General features: G+C 37.3%; 1 protein-coding gene across 3 annotated transcripts; it reads left to right on the top strand.

Moving 5' to 3' along the window:
* Nucleotides 1-33: 33 nt before the first annotated feature.
* Nucleotides 34-25,689, top strand: ranbp3a (RAN binding protein 3a). 3 transcript variants are annotated; one of them, XM_036586436.1, is made up of 17 exons: nt 34-333; nt 7,436-7,491; nt 7,603-7,639; nt 8,230-8,313; nt 8,398-8,469; nt 10,959-11,024; nt 11,692-11,784; nt 12,771-12,871; nt 12,986-13,099; nt 13,228-13,334; nt 16,034-16,109; nt 16,215-16,320; nt 16,717-16,841; nt 18,832-18,958; nt 19,265-19,407; nt 19,727-19,910; nt 21,920-25,689. In XM_036586436.1, exons 1-17 carry the CDS (start codon nt 225-227, stop codon nt 21,961-21,963), a joined length of 1,644 nt encoding a protein of 547 aa, XP_036442329.1. In that variant the 5' UTR covers nt 34-224; the 3' UTR covers nt 21,964-25,689. The 3 variants fall into 3 exon arrangements, with proteins under 3 accessions (XP_036442329.1, XP_036442331.1, XP_036442330.1); XM_036586438.1 differs by lacking the exon at nt 12,986-13,099; XM_036586437.1 differs by lacking the exon at nt 11,692-11,784.
* The last annotated feature ends 2,261 nt before the right edge of the window (nt 25,690-27,950 follow it).

Below are 27,950 nucleotides of genomic sequence, written 5' to 3' on the forward strand. Positions count from 1 at the left end.
GTTGTTGTTGTTTTATTGTTGTTTTATTGTTTAAAATGTGCACCTGCTGACTATTCTTTATAATCTTTTGAATACTGTAATTGTACTATGCATTTTAGTTGTTATTTTATTGGTATCAGTAAATGGATACTTTTTCATTTTTTTATGTTTTTGATGTTGAATATGTTCATGATGTTAATTACTAGCAGGAAAAAGCTGGATAATTAGATCTTTTATCTAAAGTAATGAAAATCTGTGGTTATCATGCGGTTTTGCAAACAAAAACAAAAAGCCCTTTTCGCATGGGATCATGGGTACAGTTAAGGACTGAAATGGCGGACTTGTCAAATGAAGGTAAGGAGCTGGAGTGTGATAATTTGCTGTGGATGACAGAGACCGGCGTTTCCGGGCTTCTGTTTCTGAAAGCTGGACAAATGTAAGCTTGAATGTTTTATACTGAGCTAGTAGTGTTTTTTTTAAACAGCCTTGTTGCATCAAATCGCTAGCGGGCTAACATTAGCTGGCTTTAGTCGGCTTCTTATCCGCGAGCTTCTTATATTAATTTCCCGTTCCACCTTAAATGTTGCAGCATCCACATTCTGGCGCGTACAGGCACCAGAATGGAACTGCGTACTATTTAAGGTGGAACGGGAAATCCGAATAACGGTACAGAAGACTATTAGCGGGTAGCTAAAGCTAGCGCAGTGTGAATGTTGGTAGATGAGGAGGAACAGCAGGAGGAGTGGCAGAACAGCCACTGTACAGCCACAGCTAACGTTAATCAAACTACGGAGATATTAACTCGCCTCCTTTGCTAAAGTTAGTTGGGTTACTGTTTCTTTATGCAAGTGTAAGTCTAGGGAAGAAAGGAATATAGCTAATATAAACTGTACATTTTCGTGCAGGCACTTTTGGGGGGAAAGTCTGCTTTTTTACTTGTTCATCTTAGAGCTGTAGAAAGTGGTTAAATGATAGGTTGAGGTGGTGTAACACAGCTAGCCGCTAACTAGACAAACGGTAACGTAATTACGATTCGTTTGGCTAAAATAAATTACAGTTAATGTCAATGTTTGTTTGGTAGCACTTTATTTGAAGGCTGCCGACATAACTGTTAGGGACTTAGCTACTATCGAATGCATATAAATCTAATAACAACGTTAACTGAGAAGCAGTAGCTACTTGGGTATTCATGTTACGTTTGTCAGTATTCACAAGATATTATTAAGTAAATGACATGGTAACGCTACTGACATAAGGGACTTTATGCTAAAGTGTAAGACATTTCTTCAATTGAAGTACCATTCCTAAGTAATTGAGCTTTCATGGCAGAGGTGTAGTTAAGGGTCCATATCACGGAAAACTGAATTAACCTCACTTTTTAAATAAAATAATTTTACATAGTATGTAAGTTACCAGTCATTTACACTTAAGTTATAAGGAGTGTTTCACCCCAGACTGCTTTTTGAATTAAGTAAAATGCTCAGGCAGCCAGTCAGCTTTGTTGTATTTACATAATCAGTCTTAAAGGCACAGTAAGTTAAACAGCCTGTTTAATTCTGTGTGATAGGAGTTGGAAGATGGTCATGTAAAATTAACCATGACTGTTTTTGTGTTTACATAAAACCACATAAACATCAGTGAAATATGAGAAAAATGTAGGATATATGCCGTTTAAAAACAGCGTTACAAATGAGAAATGGGAAACGTTCAAGTTTTTGTGTAAATTGAGGGGCTGTGTTTTATCCCCGTAGTGAATGATGGAGTTTACATGCTCCATGCTCTGTGGAACATATAAAAATGCTCAGAAGGCCCAGTGGACCTCAGTATTGGATTAAGATGGCAAAAGAGCTGTGTGACTTTGAAAGATGGTTACAAGGACAGCTCAACTGGCTACTGTTTCAGTGTGAACAGTGGCTGAAGTGACATCTGCATTTAGATCTGTGGGAAAGATGTCAGTGAACAGTGTTGGGATTTGTGGTCGAAAATGTCCATTCAGTGAGCGTGATGCTCATGCATTAGTGTGATATGTAAGAAGAAAACAGAAGAGCAGTTGTTCCTCACATGATGCAGAATGTCAGTGCAGTGTGTAATTAGACTGTCAGCAAGAGCAGTCCATCCTCAAACACGGAGAGAGATATTGCAGTAGGGTTCTAGTGAATAAATGCCTCATTACAAAGACAGGTGCACATTTGACAGTTGAGTGGTTCAAAGACCACAGGTACTGTTAACAGACATGTGGAAAAAGTGATATGGTCAGATGAGTCATCTTTCACCATATTCTCCACTTGTGGGCGAGTGCATGTGTAGTGAACACCAAGAGAACTGTACAGGCCTGAATCTTCAGTCCTTTCAGTGAGGGTGGCCGGTTGCTCTGTTATGTTACAAATCATTGCACAGTTATTCTAAACCCCCTTATCCTATGATGAAGCATTTCTATGCTGATGGGAGTCAGATCTCAACTCAGTTGAATGCGTGTGAGAGATTTTGGACCGATATGGTATACAGCATGCTCCACCATAATCATCAAAACATCAGTTAAGGCAAAATCTTATGGAAGATGATATTTCTTCAGCACTGTATCAGAGATGTGTAGATTCTATGCCAGGCTGCTCTGAATCTGTGTTGGTGGCTTGTGGAGGCCTTCCTGAGACACTTTATGTTGTTTTTTTCATTCATTTTTCAAAAGATCTCTGTTCTGATTGGCCGCCCTGTATTGTGCCTCATTTGATGAAACACTCCATATAAGTTTAGCAGGAGTGGGCGGAGCTGAACTCCTGTATTCTGAATAGGTGGATATATGTGAATTCATTGTTTTTTGTGACCTCACGAAAACAATGAATTCCAAATTGCTACTACTCCATATATGCACCTTACAGACTTGAGAGTAAATGGCATGTTTTGGGACAATGCTTACGGTCGCATGTAAAAGTTTGGGGGACCCCTGGTCAAATGATGTGTTCGGTTGCTTTTCTAAGTGAAAGTAAATTAACATATTCTCTACAAGGAACAGGTTTTTTGCACATGTTAATGCCCTGTTCCTGTCTGTTTGCTGATTTTGACATACTGGGGATAAAATAGACATTTAATGTGGCCTGTGTAAAAGTTATGCAGATCTGTGATAAGGATCTACATATTTTTGTGTATATATATATATATATATATATTTTTTTTTTTAATGTGTTAAAATTGTACACTAAACATGGCAGAGAAACTATTCAAAGAGAACTCAATCAAAACTCGGTAAAGGATGTGTTTTCTGCGAATATAAGTGAATTATCTACTATCGTCATATCTTCATTAGTATAATGTTGATTTTGCTTTTGAGACCTAAACATCCAGCCAGATCTTCTTTTTGAGCCTGAGTATTTGACTTTAATATGTAAAGATGTATAACATTGTCTGGAATGCTCCCAAAATCTGACCAGATGCCTCTGTCTTTTAAATTATTATTTTTAAATTATAATTATTATTAGCCGTGCGATAAACTGGAGACCTGTCCAGGGTATATCCTGCTTTCCGCCTAAAGACAGCTGGGATAGGCTCCAGCACCCCACCGCGACCCAGAAGGATGAGCAGTTTGGATGATGTGTGTGTGTGTGTGTTTAATTATTATTACTTGTTGCAGTGCATGAATACAATATTTTATGTCTTTCAATTTTAACCAATATTAAAAAAAACAAAAAAAACAAAAAAACTTACATAGTGCTGCTTTCAGTTGTTCACTATAGAGGACTTGTTGGCTTCTTTTCACTTAGAAAATCAACAACACATCATTTGAACAGGGGTTTTCAAACTTGTACATGCAGCTGTACGTACCACTTCAAAATCGTTTATTTCCAAAAAAAGTGGAAAATTTGTTTGGGACCTTTAACTTTTCTAAGGTATCAAGGCTTATTTACTGAAGATTTAAACTTGGCTGTGTATCTCACATAGTGACCAACCCGACCCCAGATTGAGTGATCACTTTATTGAATGATATTGTTTGATATAGTTCTATAACAGTCCAGCTCACGTCAGAGTCCCTTTTACCAACAAGTGAGATCCAAATGTTCCAAGATATCAGAGATAATATATCATCTGTAGGAGTGTTTTACATTCTACAAAGCTCCTACCATCCACCTGATAGCTGAAGTTTCTTGCTATTGGTCCAGTTGTGTGGTATTGGGTTAATATAAATGGCTGGTCCAAGCCTGTTATGTATTATCCATTTGTGATCTTGGTTACGGATGACATACATACATACGCCGTGATGTTTAGATTAGGAAGATGCAGCATTACATAAGCTGTATTTTATTTCTAGGCAAATATGTTTTCGTTCAGTCAGCTGTTTGACTGCACATGTAATCAGTGTTCATCTGGAAGTGAGTTTGTTGGAAGTTGAAATTCCCATCTAAATTGATTTTCTGATTAAAAAGGAAAAGAGTGATGTTGTTTGCCATGACATGCAGTTTTAAGTTTCCTCATATCAAACACGGAAGGAGGAAAAAGCAGATGTCCTGCTTTCTGAGCTTTCTGAACGAAACATCCTCTGCTTTTTTGAAATAAAACAGTTTGATGTATGTAAACACTATTAAAGTTTTAACACATACCACAAACCCCCTGTCCATACAGTCCATATATGGAAACTAAGCAAAGTTTAATTGAACAGTTTTTGTGATGTCATGAGAACCAGCTCCTTTACATATACCCGCCTAGAGCAGTTTAGCTCCACACATTCACACTGAAGTTTTAAAGAGGGTTTCAGCCTGGACTGCGTTTTGAATAAGAAACAGCACAGAGCAGCCAATCAGGATCCCATTTACATATCAGTCTTAAAGGCACAGTAACAAAAACAGCCCGTTTAATTCTATAAATACAGGTTTGGTAATTGTAATGTCAAAGTGAATTTTGGCTTTTTTTTTACATTAAACACAGAAGTATATTAAGTGAATCAGGGGAAAAATAAAATAGAACGAAAAAAGAGCCCTTTAACATTGAGAGCTCATCATAAATGGGTCACTTCATCATGTGATGGACAGACGTATTAGCAGATAATGTGCTGATCAACGGACTGTGAAATTACAGAAAGCCATTCTGCATGTTGCCCTCTCCTTATAGTAAGTTAAAAATAGACATGAGCAAATGATAGCAGCATCATCATCTCCACCATCATCATGTCATAAGCATCACTGGTATTGGGATTTTATTATTCTTATAAATCCCCCTTGTCAGATATATGGTGGCTTGGTAGTAGGCATTGCTTTTCACATTTCACTTCATTAAAGGGCTTATGCCATGCTTTTTGGAAACAATATTTTGATGCGCTGTGTGAACACTGTTAAAGTTTCAAAATGGATTGTACATTAAAAACTGAGCTGAATGGGAATGGACTGAAATTCCGGTTCTAGTTCTGATTGATTTTCCACCTGCACCTGGATTATAATAACCACAACTATTGATTTTTTTGTCATTTTATGCCACCCTGAAGTGTCTAATTTGGCTTATAGCTACGTTGCTTGCTTGGTAGTAGCTTAGGCTGTTTTCACACCTAGTTTAAACCAGTTTTTTTATTTGGTTTGCTTGGTTTCATACTGCAACAGCTAAAGTGCACCAAATTATACATTTAGTTTTTTTTACTGGTCGGAAATTTTGCAGTAGTACGTGTGCTCTGTTATTCTTACATTTCCCTCCATTTGAGCTAAAACAAACTCCTACTGCATTAAAATAGAGATGCTTAACATATATGTGAATCACAGTCAAAGTAATAATAGTAAACCTTATTGGACATCTGCTATTGTCTGATTGGTTTGTCAATTTTAACATATTGCATCAGTGACCTGATTGGTTATGTTTCATGATCCATGTGGCAAAATGAAACACTTTGCTTCGCTATTATTTTATTACTTGTCTACGTTATTAGCAGCAGCACAAGTCAGACACTAAAACACACAGATCATTGTTGAATTCCCTTGTTTGGTGCCTACTGTCATAAAAATGCATTCCTACCAGCAGTGAACCGAATCAGGGTTCATTTGGAAGCGAACTGAGACCTACAATTTTTGTTGGGCCATGGCTCATTTGTTTGGTTCGCAACCAAGTACAGGTGGACTGTTCACCCATCAAGGCGGAAGAAAAAGTTCAGTAGCTTCACACCAAACAAGGGAATTGTTGTAAACAAGGGAAGCCCTTCATGGTCGCATAAAGCTTGAATGGCTGAAAATGTGTGCAACACATTTGTTCCGTGGAGCGTGGCTTGCATAAATGAGAATGAGAAATAAGTGTTAATGTTAGCTTCTTACTTGGTTATGTCAAGCTCTTTAGAAAGTAATAATTCTAAAAATAGCAATTAGTGCATCAACGGACCATTCTAGTTTCCATTCTGGTGCACTTTGTGGTCACGTAACAGTGCCTGATGACTTTGATGAGTAAAAAGTTGGCTAAATTGTCATGTTTCTTAAGACAGAGGAGAACAACCTCGAATACCGTGTGGTCCTGTTTGTACCGACCTTCGGCACTGGACAGATGACCAAAGTTCCAGTTTTCTGATTTTCCAGTTTACTTTATGCGTAGTAAAAAGTAAAAAAAAAAAAACCCATTTTGAATTTATCATTGTAGTGATGTTACAACCATGAATCCAGCAGTTAAGTCTTCTTATTTACGTTAAAATGATGAGTGTAGCTTCTGGATGTTTCAGCCCAAACTGCTTTTTGAAAAAGGTCTAGGCAGTTAGAACAGACTTCATTTATATATATGAGTTTTACAGGCAAGGTAACAAAAACAGTCTGCTTAATTCTGAGGAGCAAAGAGAGGTTGGAAAATTTTCATACAAAAATGAACTGGGACATGTTTTTGGTACATAAAACCACACAAATGCAATAAGTAGACTTAAGAAATAAAGTAGAAGAATATAGATTATGGGCCCTGTAATGTTTAGGGGCTGTAGACTTTCTTTCTTGTGCCTTTTTGAAAAGTAAATCTACACTGAAATCCAGTTAAGTTGTCTATAAAAGGTACAAAACCGAAACCTTTGTGCTCAAAGATGATTTTTTTTTAAGATGGTTGACTTTTAAATTAAATTACTGAATTTAATTTAAAAGTCATGAATGACAGAAGTTACTTTAGGCCAACTATTTTAGTTATGCACCAGTGAAAGACAAAATAGTCTGCAAAGTAAACCATTTTTTCAAATGAATTACTGTCATCATTATCAACATCACATACAAAACTCAGAAGTCACATGTAGGTTCACTAGTGGTTTTGCTTTGTAAATGCAATGATGTTGTAAACATCAACCCCGGTTGCTATCTCCACCACTGGAAAGAAATCAGAGTCTATAAATTTCTCTACAATGAACCACTTCACATCAGATCACCCTGAATTACTTTGTTTACATCTCAAAAGCTGTTTTTTTTTAATCGGTGGAATTCCCCTTTGACGTGTCCTACCCCAATGATTTATTCTCTTTTTCTTTTTGCAGATAAACCTGATATAGCTGCGCCAGTGTTTGTGCTTCAGAAAGGCAGAGCACAGAAGGTATGTTTTTATAAGTTCATTAGTATATGCAACAGCAGTGATGGTGTTATTTTTAAAATAGGACATGTACAATACTGGACTGTAATCTTCACTCTCTCACTCTGTCCTCAGAGGTCAGCAGATGGATCTGGTGCAGAGGATGGAGAAGGTAAGGGGTTGAGTCACGGTAATTAAAGGGAAATTACTCTGAAAATCGTCATAAATAGTGTTTTTTATTTGTTTATTAACACAATCCTGGGATCATAAAAGTGTTTCTGCCTTATTGTGGTCACTGATGCTTTTGCTGCATTTACTGCTCAACTTCAACCTTACTAAAGCATATGGAGACATTTCTCATTTGTTGTCTTCTCATTTGAAAAAAAAAAATTAGAGGATGGATTTCCTAAATATTTAAAGTGGTACTGGACAATAGTGGAAGTCTATGTTGTTGTTTGAGCAGTAGTTTGTACAAGTAAGTAAGTTTACTTGGCTTCATGTATCTCAGAGGAAGCATGCGATTGCCTTTACACTCTCAGACCTCATAATAGGTGAGATTCAGATAGATGGTGTGGATTGGCCTCGACTAACATGAAGGAAATAATTGTTGGGGAAAAAATGGAAGGTGGATGGTGAGCAAAGTAGAATGAACTTTTTAGTTATATTTCAAACTCTGAGAGGTAGACTAATACACATTTATGTTTATTAATTGTGTGAATGTGATTAGTATTGACTTTCATGTGTGATTTCCATGTTTTCCAGATTCCGATCAAGATGATAGCAGTTATTGTCCTCCTGCTAAGAGAGAAACATTATCTTTCACACACTTCCCACCCTCTAACTCTGGTAACGGAGCAGTTTTATTTCTCTTATTACTGATCATCTGATCATTTCACAGTTTTTTATTGCTGTTTTTTTTTTCTCTTTCAGTTTCTAAGAATAATGTTTTCATGCCATCCAGTTTCTCTCAGTCCCCGACTGGAAATTCTGATTCAGAGCCTGGTGAGACACTAAATTTGTACACTGTTTTACACTTTATTTTAGGGCTGCGTATTGGCAAGAACCTGGCGGTACGTTACGTATCACGATACAGGGATTGCGATTCAATATATTGCGATTTTTTTAAATCTAATTTTAGGAAAACTGTCATAGTATAAAACACACCACCATATGCATAAAATCTGTGTTGTTGGAAAAAAAACTTTTTATGCGATCAGAACAGTGAGATCTGCATTTCCATTTATCAGTTTCTGTTACATCCAACATCATAGCACTAATTAATGTTTCCTTACGTCAGTTTAAAATATAAAATAAAAGTTTGTTTTTACCTCCTTGTACAACTCGAGCACAGTGATATCAGTGATGTGTTGTCGGGAGGATATGGTGCAATGAGGCTCCATTGTATTCACCATATTACGGAAGCCTTGTTCTGACACGTGCTGCCTTGGCGAAATGTCCTTCCATAGGGCATAAATATAGCAGCTCTGTATATAAAACCATTGGTGGGACATTTTGATAGTCTAAATCACACAAAGCTGAAGTTTATCGAACAAGCAGGCTTATATTGTTACTACAGCGTAGTAACTTTTGTTTTTATTGTTCATTCAGCCTTACTTCAGTCTCCTGTACTGTCCAGCTTAATATCACTACTTACCCCTTGATAAATTGATTTAGGCTAACAAAATATCCTACTTATTCTTTTAATGCTGGTAACATTTTATGATAAGCAGATTTAGATGAGGCTGAAGTTAGCTTCCTATACATCAGCTTCTTTGTTTGAATTTTCCCGTTCCACTTTAACTAATGCAGTAGTTACATCCTGGCGCCTAAGGTGTTGTTATAATAACTGCTGCATAATTTAAGGTGGAATGAGAAAATTCAAACAAGAAGCTGGTGTATAGGAAGCTAACTTCAGCCTCATCTAAATCTGCTTATCATAAAATGTTACCAGCATTAAAAGAATAAGTAGGATATTTTGTTAGCCTAAATCAATTTATCAAGGGGTAAGTAGTGATATTAAGCTGGACAGTACAGGAGACTGAAGTAAGGCTGAATGAACAATAAAAACAAAAGTTACTACGCTGTAGTAACAATATAAGCCTGCTTGTTCGATAGATAAGACAAACTGTCTGCCATGAATCTTTGCATGTAAATTATTAATTAAAAACCAATACTGTGTTTTTCATAATTGTTACAGTATCACAAAACATAATATTGCAATACTCAAGTATATCTATATTTTCTTACACCTCTACTTTAGATTACTAGTAAATCTTCACATATTAAAATGTGTTATCACAAATGAAAAAAAATGTGCGCGAATGTGAAAAAAATATCTGATGACACGTGAAAATGTGCTCATGCGAAAAATGTGTGATTATTTCTAAACAAATAGTTTTTCACACTTCACGTGCAGACTATATGTGATTTTTTGAAAGTGTCTTGTTGTCATCTTATTTAATGGAGACAGTAGCTGCCGTTAGATATAATATTCCTATATAAAATTATCATACACACACTGTATCTTACCCAAAAGGTCCTTCTCAACCTGAAACACAAACATCCTATAGAACAATGTTAGTTAGCTAACTGCTGCTGTCTGAACTGTGCTTTGCCCAGATGTTCTCCCGTAGTAGCTGACATTTGAGTGGAACTATTGTAAGCTACCGAGCTTTCATACATAGCAGCACTTTGACATGCAAAAAAAGCTCTTTTTAATAATGATTACAAATGTTTTTCACTCTCTGACATTCATTAAACAGCACAGGTATCCACATGGGTGATTTTAGCCAGTAAAACCACACCTGTTATGCCAGGTGGACCACTATGGTCACCACATTAGTGTGGTTGGCAGCAGTGGGGTGACTTGTGTGCAGCTGTGGTTAGCCAAGGAGCTAACATAGCACTTAGCAAGCAGGCCGCGTTTTGTTTCCTACATTTTGAATGTTAAGTGTTTTATAAAGGGCCAACCCATCAGAAGGCAACAGAGCCAAGGTGGTTGATGTGAACTTGCATGTCAGGGTTAACCTAAGTTGCAGTTAATGAGAAAGTTTGCATGAGGAAATTATTTGCCATGGGCTGTTCGTGGTGGTACACACACAGTCTATTGTGTGTGTAGAGAATTAAAAGCTATATCCACCAGGATGCAGGTCAGACCTGAAACAGCCCTGGCCAGCACAATGACCTTCCCTTGTCGATTTCTTCTGGTGTTGCGCAAGATCCGCAATGAACTTGGAGACAGTTGAGGAGACTATTATATTGTTTATCTTGAGAAGATGGCAGTAACGTCACTTCACATTGTAGTATACTGCTCCTGCCGTTGGTATTACATGCTTGGGGACTTGCTCAGTCAACTATCTGAATGACCAGAGGTTGCACAGGGCAGCTGTCTTGTGAACACATACGCATATTTAAAATAAAGTGCCTGTAAATTAATGTATGAATGTAGTTTCTATGTTTTTTGACTAGAATGTTTGTGTTCTTTTGGACAGAGGAGAAGGTTGTGGGTTTTCGTCTGAGGCCACCAACGTTAATACATGGACAGGCGCCAAGTGCTGGTAAGCGGTACCTTAACACTAATCCTATGCACTGACCCTTAATCCTTAACATTAATCAGCGATGTGATTGGTACTAATTGGTACTGCTACCTACAGTATTGTGTAACGGGTCTTCCAAGAAAATTGGTTAAAACTGTTTATCTTCGCAGTAAGTGTTTTTAAAAAGTTGTTAGTATCTTGGTTAGAAGAATACAGTTAGAAGAACACAAATTTGGCTCCTGACTTTGCATGGATTTGCTAATTCCAGCACACCTGATTTAATTTAACATAAGATAGTTTAGCTGAAGCAGGTATTTAATACTAACTGTAGATACCCTTCTTTCCTTAAGGAGAGCATTGGAAATGGTTAACACACATTAAATCCCAATGTATTGTTTATTTGTATTTATTGTAATGTTAGTGTCTTTTTGAACAAATAAATGCTTACTGCTTAGTTAAATGGCTTTACATGCCATTTTCTTAAAAGACCTTTGCATATGGTGGTTAAAGTAAAAGATCATCTCTTTATGGTTTTGTAGACCATACATACATCCACAGTGGAACAATCCCTGACCCTGATTGTTCATCACATATTATGTGGAATTCTTCAAATTAAAATGTGTAGTACCACAAAGACATAGCAAACCTAGTGTAGTCAGACCATAACTATGTATGGTGTTTGATTCAGGAGTCCCAAGCCAGAAACCTAAGGAGCAGCAGCGCAGTGTCCTTCGTCCAGCTGTGCTTCAGGCACCTCCCTCCAAACCTTTCAGCCCATGCAGTGAGTGTACTTAACATAATGGAGTGGCATGGAAAACTGTTTTGCCACTAATTTCTGCTGTTTTTAGCATATTTGGCACAAGTTTAAAAAAATATGAATTTAGGACAAGGTAAAAATACGAATTATCATGCAGTCCTGGTGGTTGGCCTACCAAAATTGCTCCAGGAGCACAGTGACAGCTCATCTGGAAAATAACAAAAGAAACCAGACAAACTTCCAAAGAACTGCAGGCCTCGCCCACCTCAGTCAAGGTCCATTACACCTGGCGTAAAGCTAGCACAACATTCCACAATACAAAAATGATACCAACAGTCAAACATGGTGGTGGTAGTGTAATGATGTGGGGAATGCTTTGCTGCTTCAGGGCCTGGGTGACTTGACATAATCGATGGAATCATGAATTCTGCTCTTTACCAGAAAGTCCTGTTAAAATTGACTGGTCATCAGTCCCAAAGTGCTGAAGCACTGAAGCTCAAGCACAGTTGGGTTATGCAGCAAGACAACATTTCAAAGCACAAGAGGAATTAAGGTTTTTTAGTGGACTAGATGAAGTCTTGACCTGAACCTCATTGGGGTGCTGTGGCAGGACCCCAAAGTTGTTGCCTGCAGTTGTTGCCGCTAAAGGTGGCAAAACCAGTTATTAAGCTTAGGGGGCAGTTATACATGCATTTTTACATGAGTGATATAGGTTTTGCAAAACTTTTTTCCTTCAGTAAATGAAATGTTCATTTAAAAATGTGTTTTGTGTTTCCTCATGTTTCCTTGTCTTTTATTATATTGTCTATGAGGATCTGAAACTGTTTAGTGTGACAAACATGCAAAAATAGAGGAAATCCGAAGGGGGGTGGCAAATACTTTTTTATGGCACTATACATCTGTCAGATTAGTCATTGTTAATAGAAGTAGGTTCCCTAGTTACTAGGAGTAGGAGGATGTTGAAAGAGTTCGGAGCATCTGTTCAATATTCTGTTTATGCCAAATTCTAGACAATAGCAGCAGTACAAATGGAGTGAAGAAGCCATCAGAAGCACAGCCAGAACGAGAGAGGAACTCTGATGGAAGCTCACATCAGAATGAAAAACTGCCGGTGAGCACATAACAGCTTAAAGCCAGTGTTACCGTACAAACGGTTATGAACGGGAAAGGTTTTCACATGTAGACTCTGAAACTCTCTTGTGTATTATCATATTATTTTTTAAAGATGACAAAACACATTGGAGATGAATTCCAAAAAAATGGGGACAAAACTAAAGAACAAGTCCTGCCCCTGGAGTCATCATTTGTATTTGGACAAAATTACAAAGACAGAAATAAGGTTTGCAGATTCCTCCTGAAATGGGATTGCAATTGAATTGTAAAATGTGCCTGCTTGTTTTTATTCATTTGTAGACCTTGATCAGATAGAAGCGTTACTAAGCACTTTTTCCTTTTTAATATGTGCAGGTGGATGAAGGTTCTGAAGCAGGACATATCAAAGAAAGTGATTCCAGACCTGAAATATCTCAGTCAGAGGAGACAAATTATTTCTTACAGTACATCAATAGCACAAGGTAACACATCTGAAATGTTTACCATCTTGTTTCTTATTCAGATGGGATTAGTTTTACAGAGGAGGTGGGGTAATGTAATGTCTGTAATATTTATGACCGATTCAGATGGAATAAGAAATGTCACAGAGATAGGAGTGCCTGGCTGTGTGTCATTAGCTTGGGACATTACACCTAACCGTCAATATCGCTGCATAAAATTATAAAAACAACCTTTTTTCTGTCATGTTTTAATGTCCAGAATCGTACACTTTGAGGTAGGACAATACGTATTGTCTTGAGTTGAGCCACAAGAGAGTACAAGTAAATCAACACTTTTGTGTTTTTTTTATTTGTAAACACCAAAAGGGGGATCCTTCAGGACCTTCTAGGAACTAAGAACACTCAGATGAGCCAAAACAATGACCACATGTCTCATATGCTGTTGGTCCTCAATGTGTCACTGAAACTCACTTAGGCTTGTACTCTACAAAAACCTCTGAAGGTGCCCTGTGGTATCTGCCACCAAGACATTAGCAGCAGATCCTTTAAGTAAGGTCTGGGGTTTGGAGGCCAGGTCAACACCTTGATCTCTTCATCATGTTCCTCAGAGTATTTCTGAACAATGTGTGCGATGTGTCAGAACACATTGTCCTGCTGAAAGAGGCTGCACCATCGGGCGATACCATTGCCTTGAAGTGGTGTACCTGGTTTGCGGCCGTGTTTAGGTGGGTGGCACGTATCAAATTGACGTCCACATGAATGCCCGGGCCCAGGGTTTTCCAGTAGAACATTGCCTGGAGCTTCACTCATCCGTCCATTAGCTAGTCTTCGTCACACCGTGCATCCTGGTGCCATCTCTTCACCGGGTAAATGGCGCACACATTCCCAGTGTACATGATGTGAAAGACAATGGGATGCTCATGTGCTCATTGTAGGCACTTTCCACAGTGGACAGGGGTTAGCATGGGCACTCTGACAGGTCTATGGCTATGCAGTGGTATATGCAGCATCCTTACTGTGTGTTGTGACACATTCCTCACGTAACCATCGTTAAAATTTTCTCTGACTTGTGCCATGGTGGCCCTTCAGTTTGGACCAGAAGGGTTAGACTTCATTGCCCTCGTGCAGTGATGAGCCTTAGGCCCCCAGCATCTTGTCACCAATTCGTGGTTTGTCCCTCCTTCGACCTCTGACGGACTGCTGACCAGGAGCACCCCACAAGCCTTGCCATTTCGGAGATGCTTGTTTGGCCATAACAATTAAGCCCCTGTCAAAGTCGCTCAAGTCTTCACGCCTGCCTCTTTCTTTCACACCCAGCACATCTGCAACAAACTGACTGTTCGTTCACTGGCGAATATATCCCAGACCTTGACGTGTGCCATTGTCACGAGAAAATCAATGTTATTTGCTTTATCTGTGAGTAGTCATAATGTTTTGGCCTATCAGTGTACATGTCTGTAATTTATAGTTCCTTTCTATTCAGTAGAATCATGCCTGTATTTAAACTCTGCAATTATTACAGTACTACTCTTGTTTCATTGTTAAGATTTTGATAGTAACAAAACTCTGGGTGGAAAATTGGCCAGTCAGGAGCTGTTTTTCTCTATGGTATCTAAGTAGACATAGCTTAGTGAGCTCTCCTATTAGTTAGGAATTCGGGCGCTGAAGAGAAGGCCTATCATGTTAGATTAACGATCAGCATAATTACAAAGTGACAGTGGAATCAACCAATCACGTTTTGATTTCCAAAAGGCAGGACCAATTTTGTGAGAAAAAACGTATCTAGGACTTCTAAAGGGCTACTTTGACATCACTTACTGTGAATAAGAGTGACAGCGTGATCAGTGAGTGGTTAGAAATGGAAAACAGTGGCAGCTCTATACACCAGGCCTCTCCAGTGAAAGAGTCAATGTGAAATGACTACGATGTAAAATATATGCTAATATGTCTGGCAAGCTTCAAGGAATGTCTGTGTTTAATCTAGAATGGCCAAAAAAAATTAACGTGAATCGTTGTTAGCTTAGTGCTAACAAACTCCTAGCATCGTACATGGATATAAGCGGACATAAGGACTATCATAGAGGTGGGCTTTTTCTTGTGTTTTGACATTTATGGCCCAAATTGAATGCCTAGCTCTAATAGTCATGATTTGCTTCTAGCTGCCCTTAACAGTGTGTGGAAATTTCATGACGAATGGACCGATAGAAATTATCCAAAATATTAGGACAAAAATCTTTCTACCTTAACTTCCACTGTGAGTTAAGAATGCTTTTTTCTCCTGAAAAGTTACTGGTTTGGAGACGCAAGGTTTCTTTTTCCCCTGACAGTGAGGAACTTCTTCTTTAAGTGTCTTCAAATACAAGAAAAGCCTCAGAAACTTTTCCTTTAACTTTCAGCTTTTCCACTGAACATAATAGAATATTTACAGACCTGGCCGTTTGTACAGGATTAATAGAAACTGGCGTTATTTCTACAGCTGGTTTTTATAGTAGGTAAAAGCTTCTGGAATGTTTACTGACCTGGGAGCATGTAATCGTAAAAATGACTGACATGGCGGATTTGGACAGGACTAAAATCAACGAAGAACCCCCATAATAATTACATTACCAAATCTCCCTAATCCCTAAAAAACTAATCCTGTCCCACTAGCACTTTGAAAAACCTTTTTTTAGGCATCTGTCCTCTGAGCAGTAAGCTCCTAACATGTTTGTTTTTTCCAGCACACAGAAAGCTGGTGATTGCAGCGATACCAGTACAAAGTTTGTTTTTGGGCAGAACATGTCAGATCGTGTTTTGGTAAGATGACTGACAAATTATTCTCTAGCTCTTTGGCCTTGCCTCAGCTAGCCTTAACAGAGTCTTGCTGAGGCATCGTGTTGAGCAGTCTCTTGTTGCTTTTAGAGCCCACTAAAATGCAGCAAAGTGGCAGCAGAGGGCAGCATGGGGTCTAAAGCAGAGAGTCCAGCCAGTGAACCCTGCTCGTCACAAGATGTCAATTCAGAAAAAGGTATGCTGTTCATATGTAAGTGTAATCGGAGAGGGGAAAAGTGCTCTCATTATCCTAAATGTTCACAAAAGGGAAATTCATCCACTGCAATTTTGTCAGTTAAATTTTTTCCCAATCAGGTGCCAGTTGCACTTTCCAGAGCTTTTTTAACCTCTCAGTAAACTTGGTAAAATGTACAGCTTTCATTCATACCATGACCATTTTAACAGTCTTGGAAAAACAGAATTCCAGAACATAATAAATCCAAACCATTCATTTCTGATGAACTTTAGCAAAGACTTAGTGGATTATGAGATCTCTCAAAAGGTTATTCTCGTAGAACTGAACAGTCTCACATTCTTAAGCTAAAATGAAGTGCTAAGGAATGGCATGTGTGCGTGCGTGTGTGTGTTGTAGATGCTAACACAGCAGAGTCTTTGGAGGAGTCAGCAGCTGCATACACAAAAGCTACTGCCAAGAAGTGCTTGCTGGAGAAAGTGGAGGTGAGGACTGGAGAAGAGTCGGAAAGCAACGTTTTACAGGTAAGAACAAGTCCTTTTTTCAAGCACTATTAGGTCATTTCATTTCAGATTGCTTGGGCTTGACCTTACCCATGACAGATATTGGAATCGTTACAAGGCAGTTGACTAGAAGTGTTGTCAGAAGCACTGTTGAACACTTATCTGTGCCAGTGGTGTAAATTTTTAAAAGGGGAATTCACCCTTTTTTAATACCTATTTTTATGAATTTCTCTATTGTTAAATCATTGAGATGTAAACAAAGTCATTCAGGTTGGTTTGATATTAAAGACACTATTGGATATCATGAAAATTGGTTTGATATGAAACACAATATTCGAGAGAATCGTATTGACTCTTGTAGTGATTTTCTTAGAATGAGGGTGATGGGGACCAGCATTCGTGATGTCTACCATGCAAATATAGCCATTTTATTTACTATCTAAAGCGACCTCTGAATCTACACATATTTTGAGCTTTTATAATGTTGATAATGATAAAATAGTAGTAATTACAAAAAACTATGTTTTCTTTGGGTACTATTTTACCTTATAACGTCCTGCATGTAAATCTCCACCATGAATGGTATAAAAAATATACGTTTTGGGCCAAAACGATACAATAGCTCAAACTATCGTAAAACAGTATTTTAAGTATCAAGCAGCATATTTACAACCATTTCATGCACAAGCTTCTTGTGAAATGTGGCTATTTCTGTCATTTAATATGCTCTTCTCTGTTGCTAACGTGATCTTTGAATGCTGTTGTTGCATTTACTTGAAAGAATACCTAACAAAGCTGAAAACTGTAGATCAATTCTACAAGAAAACACCTGAATAGTCACAGTTCAGTCAAGTTTTACTATTAGTCTGATTAAGCTAAACAGTAGTAAATGCTTACTCATAGAAAACTGTTCTCTGAATGAGCTTGAGCTTTAAAATGAGAATGACATTTAGGTGAGTTCAAGGGAACTTCATCAAATTCTCAAAATGTATCAACAGAGAATAGAGCCAATAGAGTTAATGACTTCAGACATCTGGTTCCTGTCATCACCACTATGAACAATTCTGACTTGGTTTCTCTAGATGTTTCTCTAGAACAGTGCATTTTCACCAGGGTGATTCTGAACCCTTTTTAGGTGGGCATCGGCCCCCAAAATGGGATATCTCAACCCCCTAAAAATGTCATTCTTTCCTCAAAAAAACAGCAGATTTTTGGATCCGTTTATTTTCGCTGTTTCTGTGTTACTATATTTTAAAGACATGAATCTTATGCAGCCATTAATTATTATGCTTGTGTCAAGATGATGACATTTCGAATGTGGTTGTCTTGTCTCGTACTTAAAAATAATACATCAGATTGACAAGTAGGTAAACACAACACAGCAGCAGTTGTAGAGTTTCTAGCATTGCTAATAAACAGTCAGGGAAAACTGACATTCAGGGAAAACTGATTGCTAATTATTATTTTTTTATTCTTTTTGGGATCTGAACCCCCCGAAAGGTAAACCTAAAATTGTCCCTGATTTCCAGTGTTTCTTGCCTTAGCTAACACCAGCTAGACTAGCTTAGCCTAGTTGGCAATAAAGCACATCTTTTACATCTGCCTTTTCAGCTGCATCCTTAACAACACATCCTTGGTTACATGGTCATGTTCAGGCACTTTTGTTTCCCAGTAGCAGAGTGTAATATACATACAAATATGAGGCTCAAAAACCAGAACTTTTTGCTGTCCTGTTAAAACATAAAAGCGGCATTTCATTGAATATTTAGTCTAGGTATTTCCTCCATCTTCCTGTGCTGAAATGAAACACATAGCCGAATTGTGATTTCAGTATTTGAATATACAGACATGTTCAGACTTAATTTAATTTGTGTCAAATAAAAAAAGACATGAAAAGCTCAAGTAGTGCAGTTCTCATCACTTAATATCTTTTATTGCAGTAAATCCAAACACTTTGCTTCAGATGTTCTGACATGGATTAATGTAATCTAAAAATCTTTTTCTCCTGCAGATCCAGTGCAAGCTGTTTGTTTTTGAGAAGAGCTCTCAGTCGTGGGTTGAGAGGGGATGCGGACTCCTGAGACTTAATGACATGTCGTCCACTGACGTCCACAATGGAACGCTGCAGTCCAGACTGGGTAATGTGTGTGAACTGCATACTGAGCGCAGACGGAATCATGTCTGACCTTTTAGGAAAGGCTTTTGTAAATGCTGTATAATTTGAGACATAATTTGAGCTTTCGAGGAGTAATAGGTAGAGCATGACCTCTCATGTACAATTTAAGATTCCTAGTCACCCAGTATAAATTTTACCTTACCCAAGCATTTTTCAGTTATGACGTTTCCATATGCAGAAGTTGTATAAGGCTCCTTTTTTCCCCTATCATTGTTTATGTTTAGTTTGATAATGATTCATGTTTTGCGTGTGCCTTTTTGTACTTCAGTGATGCGAACTCAAGGAAGTCTACGTCTGATTCTGAACACAAAACTGTGGGCCCAGATGCAGGTGGACAAAGCCAGCGAAAAGAGCATTCGCATTACTGCCATGGACACAGAGGACCTGGGAATTAAAGTCTTCCTTATATCAGTAAGACAGACTTCAGTCTTTGCTATTCAAAGGAAAAGGGTAAAATTAGGGTTGTTCCTAACTTAAGATTTTCTTGGTTTACCAAAAAGCCTGATTCCAAACTTCCATTCCCAAAGATTAAGTTGTAAAAATAAATAATTGAGTAAATCTATTAATGTAAAAGAAGAAAGATACTGTATGCAATTGGTTGACTTGCAGAATCTTAGTCATGCTAGACCACTGTTAATGATGAGTTATCTCATTGATAGAGTGGATAGCCCTAGAAACAAGGTGAGAGGTTGTCAGCTGTGCCTCTGCTTTGCGTGTGCTTCTTCCTCAGGCGAGCTCTAAGGACTCAGGGCAGCTTTTTGCAGCTCTGCATCACCGCATCCTGGCCCTGCGGAGTCATGCTGAGCAGGAGCTGGAGCCTCAGCCGACACTCCCAGAGGGTGAAGCCAGCCGGTCCAGCGATGAGGACGACTCTCATGCTGCCCCTATAACTGCTGCTTCTGCCCCTGCTTCAGGTAATGCCTGTAACATAAAACTAGCGCTCTTTCAGACTGCTCATGTGGACGCTATTTTGTAGGATAAAGTCTGCTCACTAGTGTCTGAAGTAATATATCCTAATATTGCAAACTGCTGACGTTGTACTCTGTCATATCACTTTCACTCCAATGTGGAAGAAATACTACCCGTGCATGTAATTGTACTGTGCATATAGACTGGTAATCTTGCAGGTGCTTTTTAACCAAAACAGTCTGGCTCTTTGTTGCATGCCAAACAGCTTTTTACTGCGTAGGCTTGCCGCAGGCAATCATTTGGCATTAACCCTTTCAGAGCTAAATTAAGGCCTTTCAAATTTTGCATACCTTTGTAATTTGCATGATCATGGTGACATCAGCACAACCTCAGCTAATGAGATATGATGCTCATTATAAACACTTCTGTGAAGAGCTGGATATTGTTCACAGTTTAGGTACCACTACCAGCACCAATACCTTGATTCTGATTTCTGAACAAGATTTTCTTTCTTTATTGTCTTTTAAACTATAAAAGAATAGTGTTTTTGGCTTAAATCAGAAATGAGTGTGAGGTAGGGCTGTCCCAAATAATTTGAATACTTAAATTCTAGCTCGTTTAGAATGCATAATAAATTAATGCTGCACATTCTCGTCAGCTTGCCTCAGTTCAACAAACTGCACTGCTTTCTACGTGGCTATTGAAGGTAAAGAGCAAAGATGTGTGGAAGCAGTTTAAAGAAGAAGTCCACTGTTTTTTTCAACATTTCTATGTTGTTAAGTGATTGAAATGTAAAGAAAGTCATTCAGATTGGTTTGATGTGAAATCGTTCACTGTAGAGAAACTCTGATTCCTTTACAGTGGTGATAATAGGAACCTCGGATCATGATGCCTACAACACAAATATCACAGTTTTGTTCTCCAAATCAGTAAAAAGTTTTTTTCCAAGTAATTTTGGAGCATTTCTATTGGTCTATTCATCATATTTAAAAAAACACTACAGTGCGCTACAGTGATGATATGTAATGTTGATCAAGTCAAAATGGTGAATCTGAAAAAAGTTTTCTTTGGAGACCTTTGCCTTCTAAGGCCTTGGGTGTACCTCTCTGCTATGAGTGGCTCTGAAAAAATACATTTTAGGCTAAAACCTTTAGTTTCAGGCTTCACGCAGCATATTTATAACCGTTTCATGTAAAAACTTTCTATGAGGGAGCTTTCAGAGGCGTTAAACTCATTAGTCATCTGGTTCCTATTACCACCACTGTGAACAATTCTGACCCAGTACATTTTTCTAGAACTAGTATTTCAGGTCCGACCACTATATATGACATTGTTTACATCTTAACCATTTATTTATGCAAAAAAAAACAGTGGAATTCCCATTTAAATGGCCAGCCCTTAAAGAAAAATGCTTAATGTAAACTTTGTGATAAGAGTCTAGTGCACTGTGGAGGCACGACAAGTTTGAAAAATCTTTCAACTATGTATGTGTAATCTTTATAATTCTTTATAATCCTTGTAATCTTTTTTATTTTGATCTTTACCTGATCATCACACTTTACAGTGTCCAAATACTCTGATCTATACTTATGGTTATGATTTTAAGTTTAGTTTGGAGTATTTGGAGGCTGTAAAATGCTGTTCAGGCCGGCCCTTGTGTGAGGTGCTGGTAGTGGGCATATTTACTGCCTGCAAAGATCAAGAGGCTAATCAAGAAGCACTGAAATAACATGCCAGCATAATGTAATTCAGACAGCCAATCTCCAGTCTAATTTTGGAGCAAGCATGCTTATAGGCTCATGGATGCTCAAAAGACATGAGTACTTTAGTATTGAAATTTAGGTAAGTTCCACATTGTGAAACTGGGGCTTGCTAGGCTAGTTAGCTCAATATCTCTAGTTACATTGCCTTAAAACAACATGACATTTCTTCCAGCAGCTGGTCTGATAGGATTAATAGAGTCTTGTCACACCAGAATCTTCTGTTGATTGATGTAGTACCATTTTACCTGCAGGTGTCACAGAGGGAGGGGAGACCAGGTCCGCAGGGAGCACGTAGCAGCAACTACTCAGAGTCTACTCTCAGCACTGTACACAGCCATGCAGCCAGCACTGCTGGAAACATCCCAGACCTCCATCACTCTGGCCTGAAGGCTAGTTCCAGTGAGATTATTATGCAGGTGTTTCTCCCTAAACTCATATTCACAGTCATGGGGTGGATAGCACTTTTTCTTTTCTGAGTAAAAAAGCATTTTCTAGGATGGGGAGTTAAATTCTCAAGCTCATCACATTGATGCGTAATAGGGTGTCTGGGGCTTTGAATAGGTTTTGTTTCCTTTTCCCCGACATAAGAATACTTAATTTTAGGCGTTAGTAAAGGTGCTTAATTTAGTTTTGGACTAGTGTAGTCATTTTGTAAGAGGGCTAACATTTATGATGAAATACTAAAATGTCCCCTGTGCCAGACAAAGCAAAAAGTGGATGGTCATTACAGCTTAAGTAGGTTATAAGTGTCCTGACGTCTCTTTCTTGATTACTCCAGTGCGCACTGTTAAAATATTATATTTACTTCAAATACACTGAGGTCTAATTGTAGACTGAGTTTTAAAGCTTCTATAGTTTACCAGCTTGCGACTAGTGACTATGAATTATTAAAATTTTCCAATTTGAAATGACCAGAAACCAAGCTTAAATCTGTTATCCCAAATTGTTCAAAGTGGAGCCTTGTTTTAGTTGATTTTTGCAGGCACTCAGTAGTGGATAAAAATATGGAATAAAAATTATAACTAAGTGCACATTTTCTAATAGTTTCTATTGTGTACAGTCTGTACATCCAATGACTTATTACACTCTTTTCCCTCTTTTTGATAAGTTTTACTACAGGATTTCTTCAGAAAAACATCCCTTCTTGTTCACAGATTTTGATATTAATTGTAACAACTTGCTCTCAATTTTCAGAGTAAATACACAATCCTGTTCTCAGTGGAGGGGAATTCAAGGAGATAGAAAACGAAATAGATAACAGAGTGGATAAATATGTTCTAAACGTACAACAAAGTCCTGACTTTTAAGTTTCCTGATAATTATAGTCTTTTTATGTGGTAAGTTTCCATTTACTTGTCCCAGACAATTATCACAAATAATTATTGCAGTCAGATCTTTTAATTCGATTCTATGCTTTATTTTGATGTTTGTTTTTAGCGATGCACTGAAATGAAATTGAGGACACATGCAGCCGAAAGAAACGAAACTGAAAATAAATGACAACAGACAAATATACAAACATAAAACATAAATTAGACTTGCTAAAGTTATTACAAGATGTAGGCTGCAGTATGTCCCACCAAATCCAACTTCCTTAGTATGAGAGGATGGTTAGTCATCTAATGAATAGCAATGAATTTCTTTAGTTTTTAGTTATACTTTACACTTTGCCACTGTTATTTGTGAATTTCTTTTGGCCTTCCAAAAAAAAGCATTGGATTTTGGTATATTTAATGTTTTTATTTTTATTTTGACTGAAATGTGTCTGGTTGAAATTTCTGTTTTTGTTTTGTTTATTTTTTATCTATACCCAAAGCAAAAACGTATGTTCAAAGGTAGACTGCTGAGTCTGTTGTATTATTGCATCCACCCCAGCAGACAGCATTGAAAACACAATCTCTAACGAAATAACACTGCCATTTATTTAAAGGACTCTAGATGCTGTGAAAAATGATGTTGGATATGTAGTGTTCGCACCAGGGCTTTGGTGTTTGTGATAAGGACGTTTAGGAAGATGCTGAAGTCTTATTTAATATCCTTCCGTGAAGAGTAGAGCCCCTGTTTTTAACCTATGTATATTCAAACCAAGAGAATAAGACACCTAAAATTTATTGTATTGTTATTGTGCACCACCACTCCTGTACTGCCAAATATCTTTGATGTGAAAATATGTATTTTAACAAAAAAAGGAGCAAGAAAAGACACAAAAAAGTTGTAAAAACGTTAATTGGAGGAAGTAGCCTTGAAGTTGAAAGATGACAAACCGTAGTTCTAATCTTTCCTGCGTTCAGTAGCATTTTGTGGTATTGTGTGCATATTGTTTTGGGGTTTTTTTTGTTTTCAACATTCTGCCATGCACTCATAAACTCAAAATGCCTCTCACAGGGCACAGATATGAATGTATAGCTTTCTGCATTTAAAGGGCCAAGGTTCTTCAGCACTTTCCCATCTGTATAAGTTATTTTCCCATCAATATGAATGAGCGTAAAGGTTCAGGGGCTAAACCTTCTCATATGAATGTTTGGTCAGTGAGAGCTGGGTGGTATATCGGACTGGAATTGTTTACAGCAGAATATCTGTATCGCTTAGTGGAACACATTTAGGTTAGTATTTGCAGAGCGCAAGCTGCTAAAGTACAATGCCATTGGCATCTGTTGAACATCTTTCACTTCTTTTGCTCTTTTACTGGAATAGCTCTTAACTTTGTTTTGTTTTTTTTTTTTTCTCATGGCTTTGAAATGTTCTTTGAAGTAAAGGTTATCAGTCTGCTTGATAATAGACAGGACAAACATGGTTTCTAGGAAACATGGAAGCATTGTAATATAGGAGTCTACAATATGCAAAATATTTGTATTTTTTTATAGACATTTTTGAAGTAATGCGTATATTTGGGATTATAGACAAAGCAATAGTCGCACTTCTGAGTCTTAATGTGAGGTTTTAAGGGTTTGTCTTTAAATCCACATTCAGTCTTTTGGTAGACCAATTTAAACATTTGGCACTTTGCATTTTACATTTTTATGATCTTATTTCAAAACTCCAACTGCAAAAAGACCAATTTACATTTGTATGACAATAATGCTGTGATTTTGCTTTTCTAGAGTGTATTTGGGTATTTGATTTGACTGATTTATCAGAAGTTCAGATTCATTTCTCACTTTGCATATTGCTTACATAATGTGAATTTCTCTGATAGTTTGCTGTCAAAATGATGAGGTTTTTGCCAGCACAGCTTGCCAGTTATTTGAGGGCAGTGTGTGGAGTGCAAGCTCACCAATGCAAGAATTTTGAACCAGGCATTTGAGCTTGATACATTTGTCGAACGCCACTGTGTCTCAGGCAGTGTGCGAATTTGAGTATAATTTTTCTTAATTTCTTTCTGTTTTATTTATTGATTTATTGATATCAAATGTTTTCTGTTTTTGATAAACTGTTCATGTTTTATCAATTAGATTTCTTCTTTGAGCCGTTGGGTTTCTGTTTTTGATGTTCATCAGTGGTTGTCTTTGTGATTTTTCCCAGGAAGTTTACACTTAATACTCACACTTTAGTCAAGATCAAGACTTTGTCTAACAGAAGCAACGTCAACAATAACATCTGGTTAAGATTAAGGTTTCAGGAGAAAATCTTGCATTGACTTTTACCTCACTTACTTTCAGCTGTGTAAAACGTCAGGGTGCAGAATTGTTCTGGAGAGTAACTGTGGCCTCCTTATTTTTAATGTAACTGTCCATTTAGAGCATCTTGTCCTATTATTGTTTGCTTTTAGCTTTAGTGAAAATGAAGTGGGGGGGGGGCAGAATTGCCTGAAATGTAGGCTATTTGAGAAATCTATTAAAAATATATGAAAATGTGAATTGTTCTGTGCTTCCTTACATTGATTGAAACATTGTGTCTGGAATATTAATGTCTTAGGAAATATCCCACTATCAGATTCCTCGTGCTGCATCGATGAGTCTAGAAACTGCAAGACCTTATTGGCTGTGAGAATAAAATCGCCGGCATTTGTTTATTATTACATGGTAATTCCACATTGACAAATCATAGACATTTACCAGCAGTGAACAATAAGCTTTTTATACGGCACACCGAGTGATTGTAAAGTTTCTAACGCTTGGCAGAGTGGCCAAACTGAAATATGCTTGTAACCTTTTCTTTCAGTTCAGTCTTCCAAAGCATGGATTAATGTGGTTTTAAAGGGCACTCGTGTCGCGTTTCTGTTCTCATGCAAAAATCTAAACAAGTCAAAGTAAAACTGCACAAATAAGAAATGATTTGTTCATTGGAAATGTGTAAAACTGTGATAGACGTTTTCGGTGGAAATGAAATATCAGATTGATATCTGTCTGTTATGGCAGATCAGTGTGGATGTACAGTACTGTTCAAAAGTCAGAGACCACCCTTTTATTTGTTTAATTTCCAGTTTATTTATGTACAGCATTAAGAATTTAAATGTATATATTTAACAGAAAATTACACAGAAGCCTCAAATATTATACGTCTCAGATGTTCAGTTTCAGTGTTCTTCACTCTTATAAAAAGATGGTTCCTCAATGGTTCTTTAGTAAAGAAAATGGTTCTATATAGAGCCATGTACACTCAAAGAATCCTTTGCATGATTAAAGTGTTCTTTGCATCATGAAAAGGGAAAACTTGCATAAATGTGCTATAGACGTTTCTATATAGAACCTTTTTGAAAAGGATTCATAGCACACAAAGGGGTTCTGTTATTGTTACAAGCTTGACATCGTAACAATAGAAGAACTCTTTTGGGTGCTATATATAACCATTTTCAAAAAGGTTCTATATAGATTATCTAAAGCACATTCTCCATTATTCTGAAGTTCTTGGAGTGTTCATAGTGTTCATAGTCCTATATAGAACCATTTTCTTTACTGAAGAACCATCTTTTGTAAGAGTGTAGAGCAAAGATTTTTCCTTTTTATCTACTTCCTTTTTTCAGGAATCACTACTTGACAGCTGCACATCCTTTCAGACTCAGTGTTGAGTTGTCTTACAGTGGAAGGACGGACAGAAACACCAGTGGATTTTTCAGATTTAAAGCAAGAGTGGAGCTTCATCTATCAAAGATAAAAGCTTTAAGGGCTGTTTATCTGAGGGGGACAGTTTTGGTGGTCTACCTGGTTTTGCATTGTTGTTAGAAGCCCCATTTTCTCTATAACTTTTAATCACTTTTTGAAATTTCTGTCTTATTTTCCTTTAAATATTTCCTTCTTTATACAAGTGAATTATCTTATATCTAATGTTCTCAGAAATATCTCCTTTAGATGAGGAAGAAATTTGTGAGGCAGGGTAGTTGCGAATGTTAGTGTCTTTGGAGGGGAACATAATGCCAGTGACTCTTTTGGAAACAGCTTTTGATGGAAGGACAGAGCTGTAACAGTGATTGGAAGGATGGAAGAGTTAAAGTGGCAGTTTGGTAAACTTAAAGTGACAAAAGTAAAGAGTGGACAAAGTAAATACTGATAGATTTGACATTATATTTAGTTGTCAAAGGATTCTGTATAATTTTCTGTTAAATATATGTTCCTTGCTTTCTGACACTAAAAATGAATAACCTGAAAACTAAATACATGAAAGCATGGTCTCTGTAATAATAATAGTAATTATTATTATTGTAGTAGTAGTAATAATAATAATAATAATAATAATAATAATAATAATAATACCTTTTATTTTCAGTAGCATTCAACAGTTTGTAATCGCTGTTTAAAAGTTTGTAATCAATGTTTTCAATAATATAATCCAGTTTGGTTGCTGAAACAATGCAGCCTTGTTAGTCATCCAATCAATGCAATGTTAATCATATTCAAGTTTTAAATGATCGCCAGGACACTCGGAAGCTGTAAATAAAAACGTAACACCTTATTTTGAGTGATCCTTTTTCATACGAAACAAACACTCAACAGACTCTCAGTAACATGTCAAAGACATGAGGGTTGGGATTAGGTTTTGGTTTGAGGTTATGGTTAGGGTTAGGATTAGGGGCAGGGTTAGGGTCAGGTTTTGGGTAAGGTTGGGTAAGGTTAGGTTTTGCGTAATGGAAGTAACATATTAACAATACATCTACTTAATGTATTAACAGAACATCTTCAAGATATTTACTTCATGCTTCACTACTGCTGCTTCACTGATATGTTGTTGATGTGTTACTGATAAACTGTTCAGAGTTTATTAATCATTTACAAAGGACCACTCTAAATAAAGTGTTACCAATAAAAAAATTATGTTAGATGTGTCCAGAATGAAGGAGCACTACAA

The sequence above is a fragment of the Colossoma macropomum genome, unplaced genomic scaffold (assembly GCF_904425465.1).
Source record: "Colossoma macropomum unplaced genomic scaffold, Colossoma_macropomum, whole genome shotgun sequence".
NCBI lineage: Eukaryota > Metazoa > Chordata > Actinopteri > Characiformes > Serrasalmidae > Colossoma > Colossoma macropomum.

Excerpts from the sequence above, each read along its gene's own strand:
- ranbp3a (XM_036586436.1), top strand. The coding sequence starts at position 225 with ATGAAAATCTGTGGTTATCATGCGGTTTTGCAAACAAAAACAAAAAGC. Across the intron at positions 11,025-11,691 it reads TGGACAGGCGCCAAGTGCTG|GAGTCCCAAGCCAGAAACCT; the intron begins GTAAGCGGTACC and ends TGTTTGATTCAG. Across the intron at positions 18,959-19,264 it reads AACGCTGCAGTCCAGACTGG|TGATGCGAACTCAAGGAAGT; the intron begins GTAATGTGTGTG and ends TTTGTACTTCAG.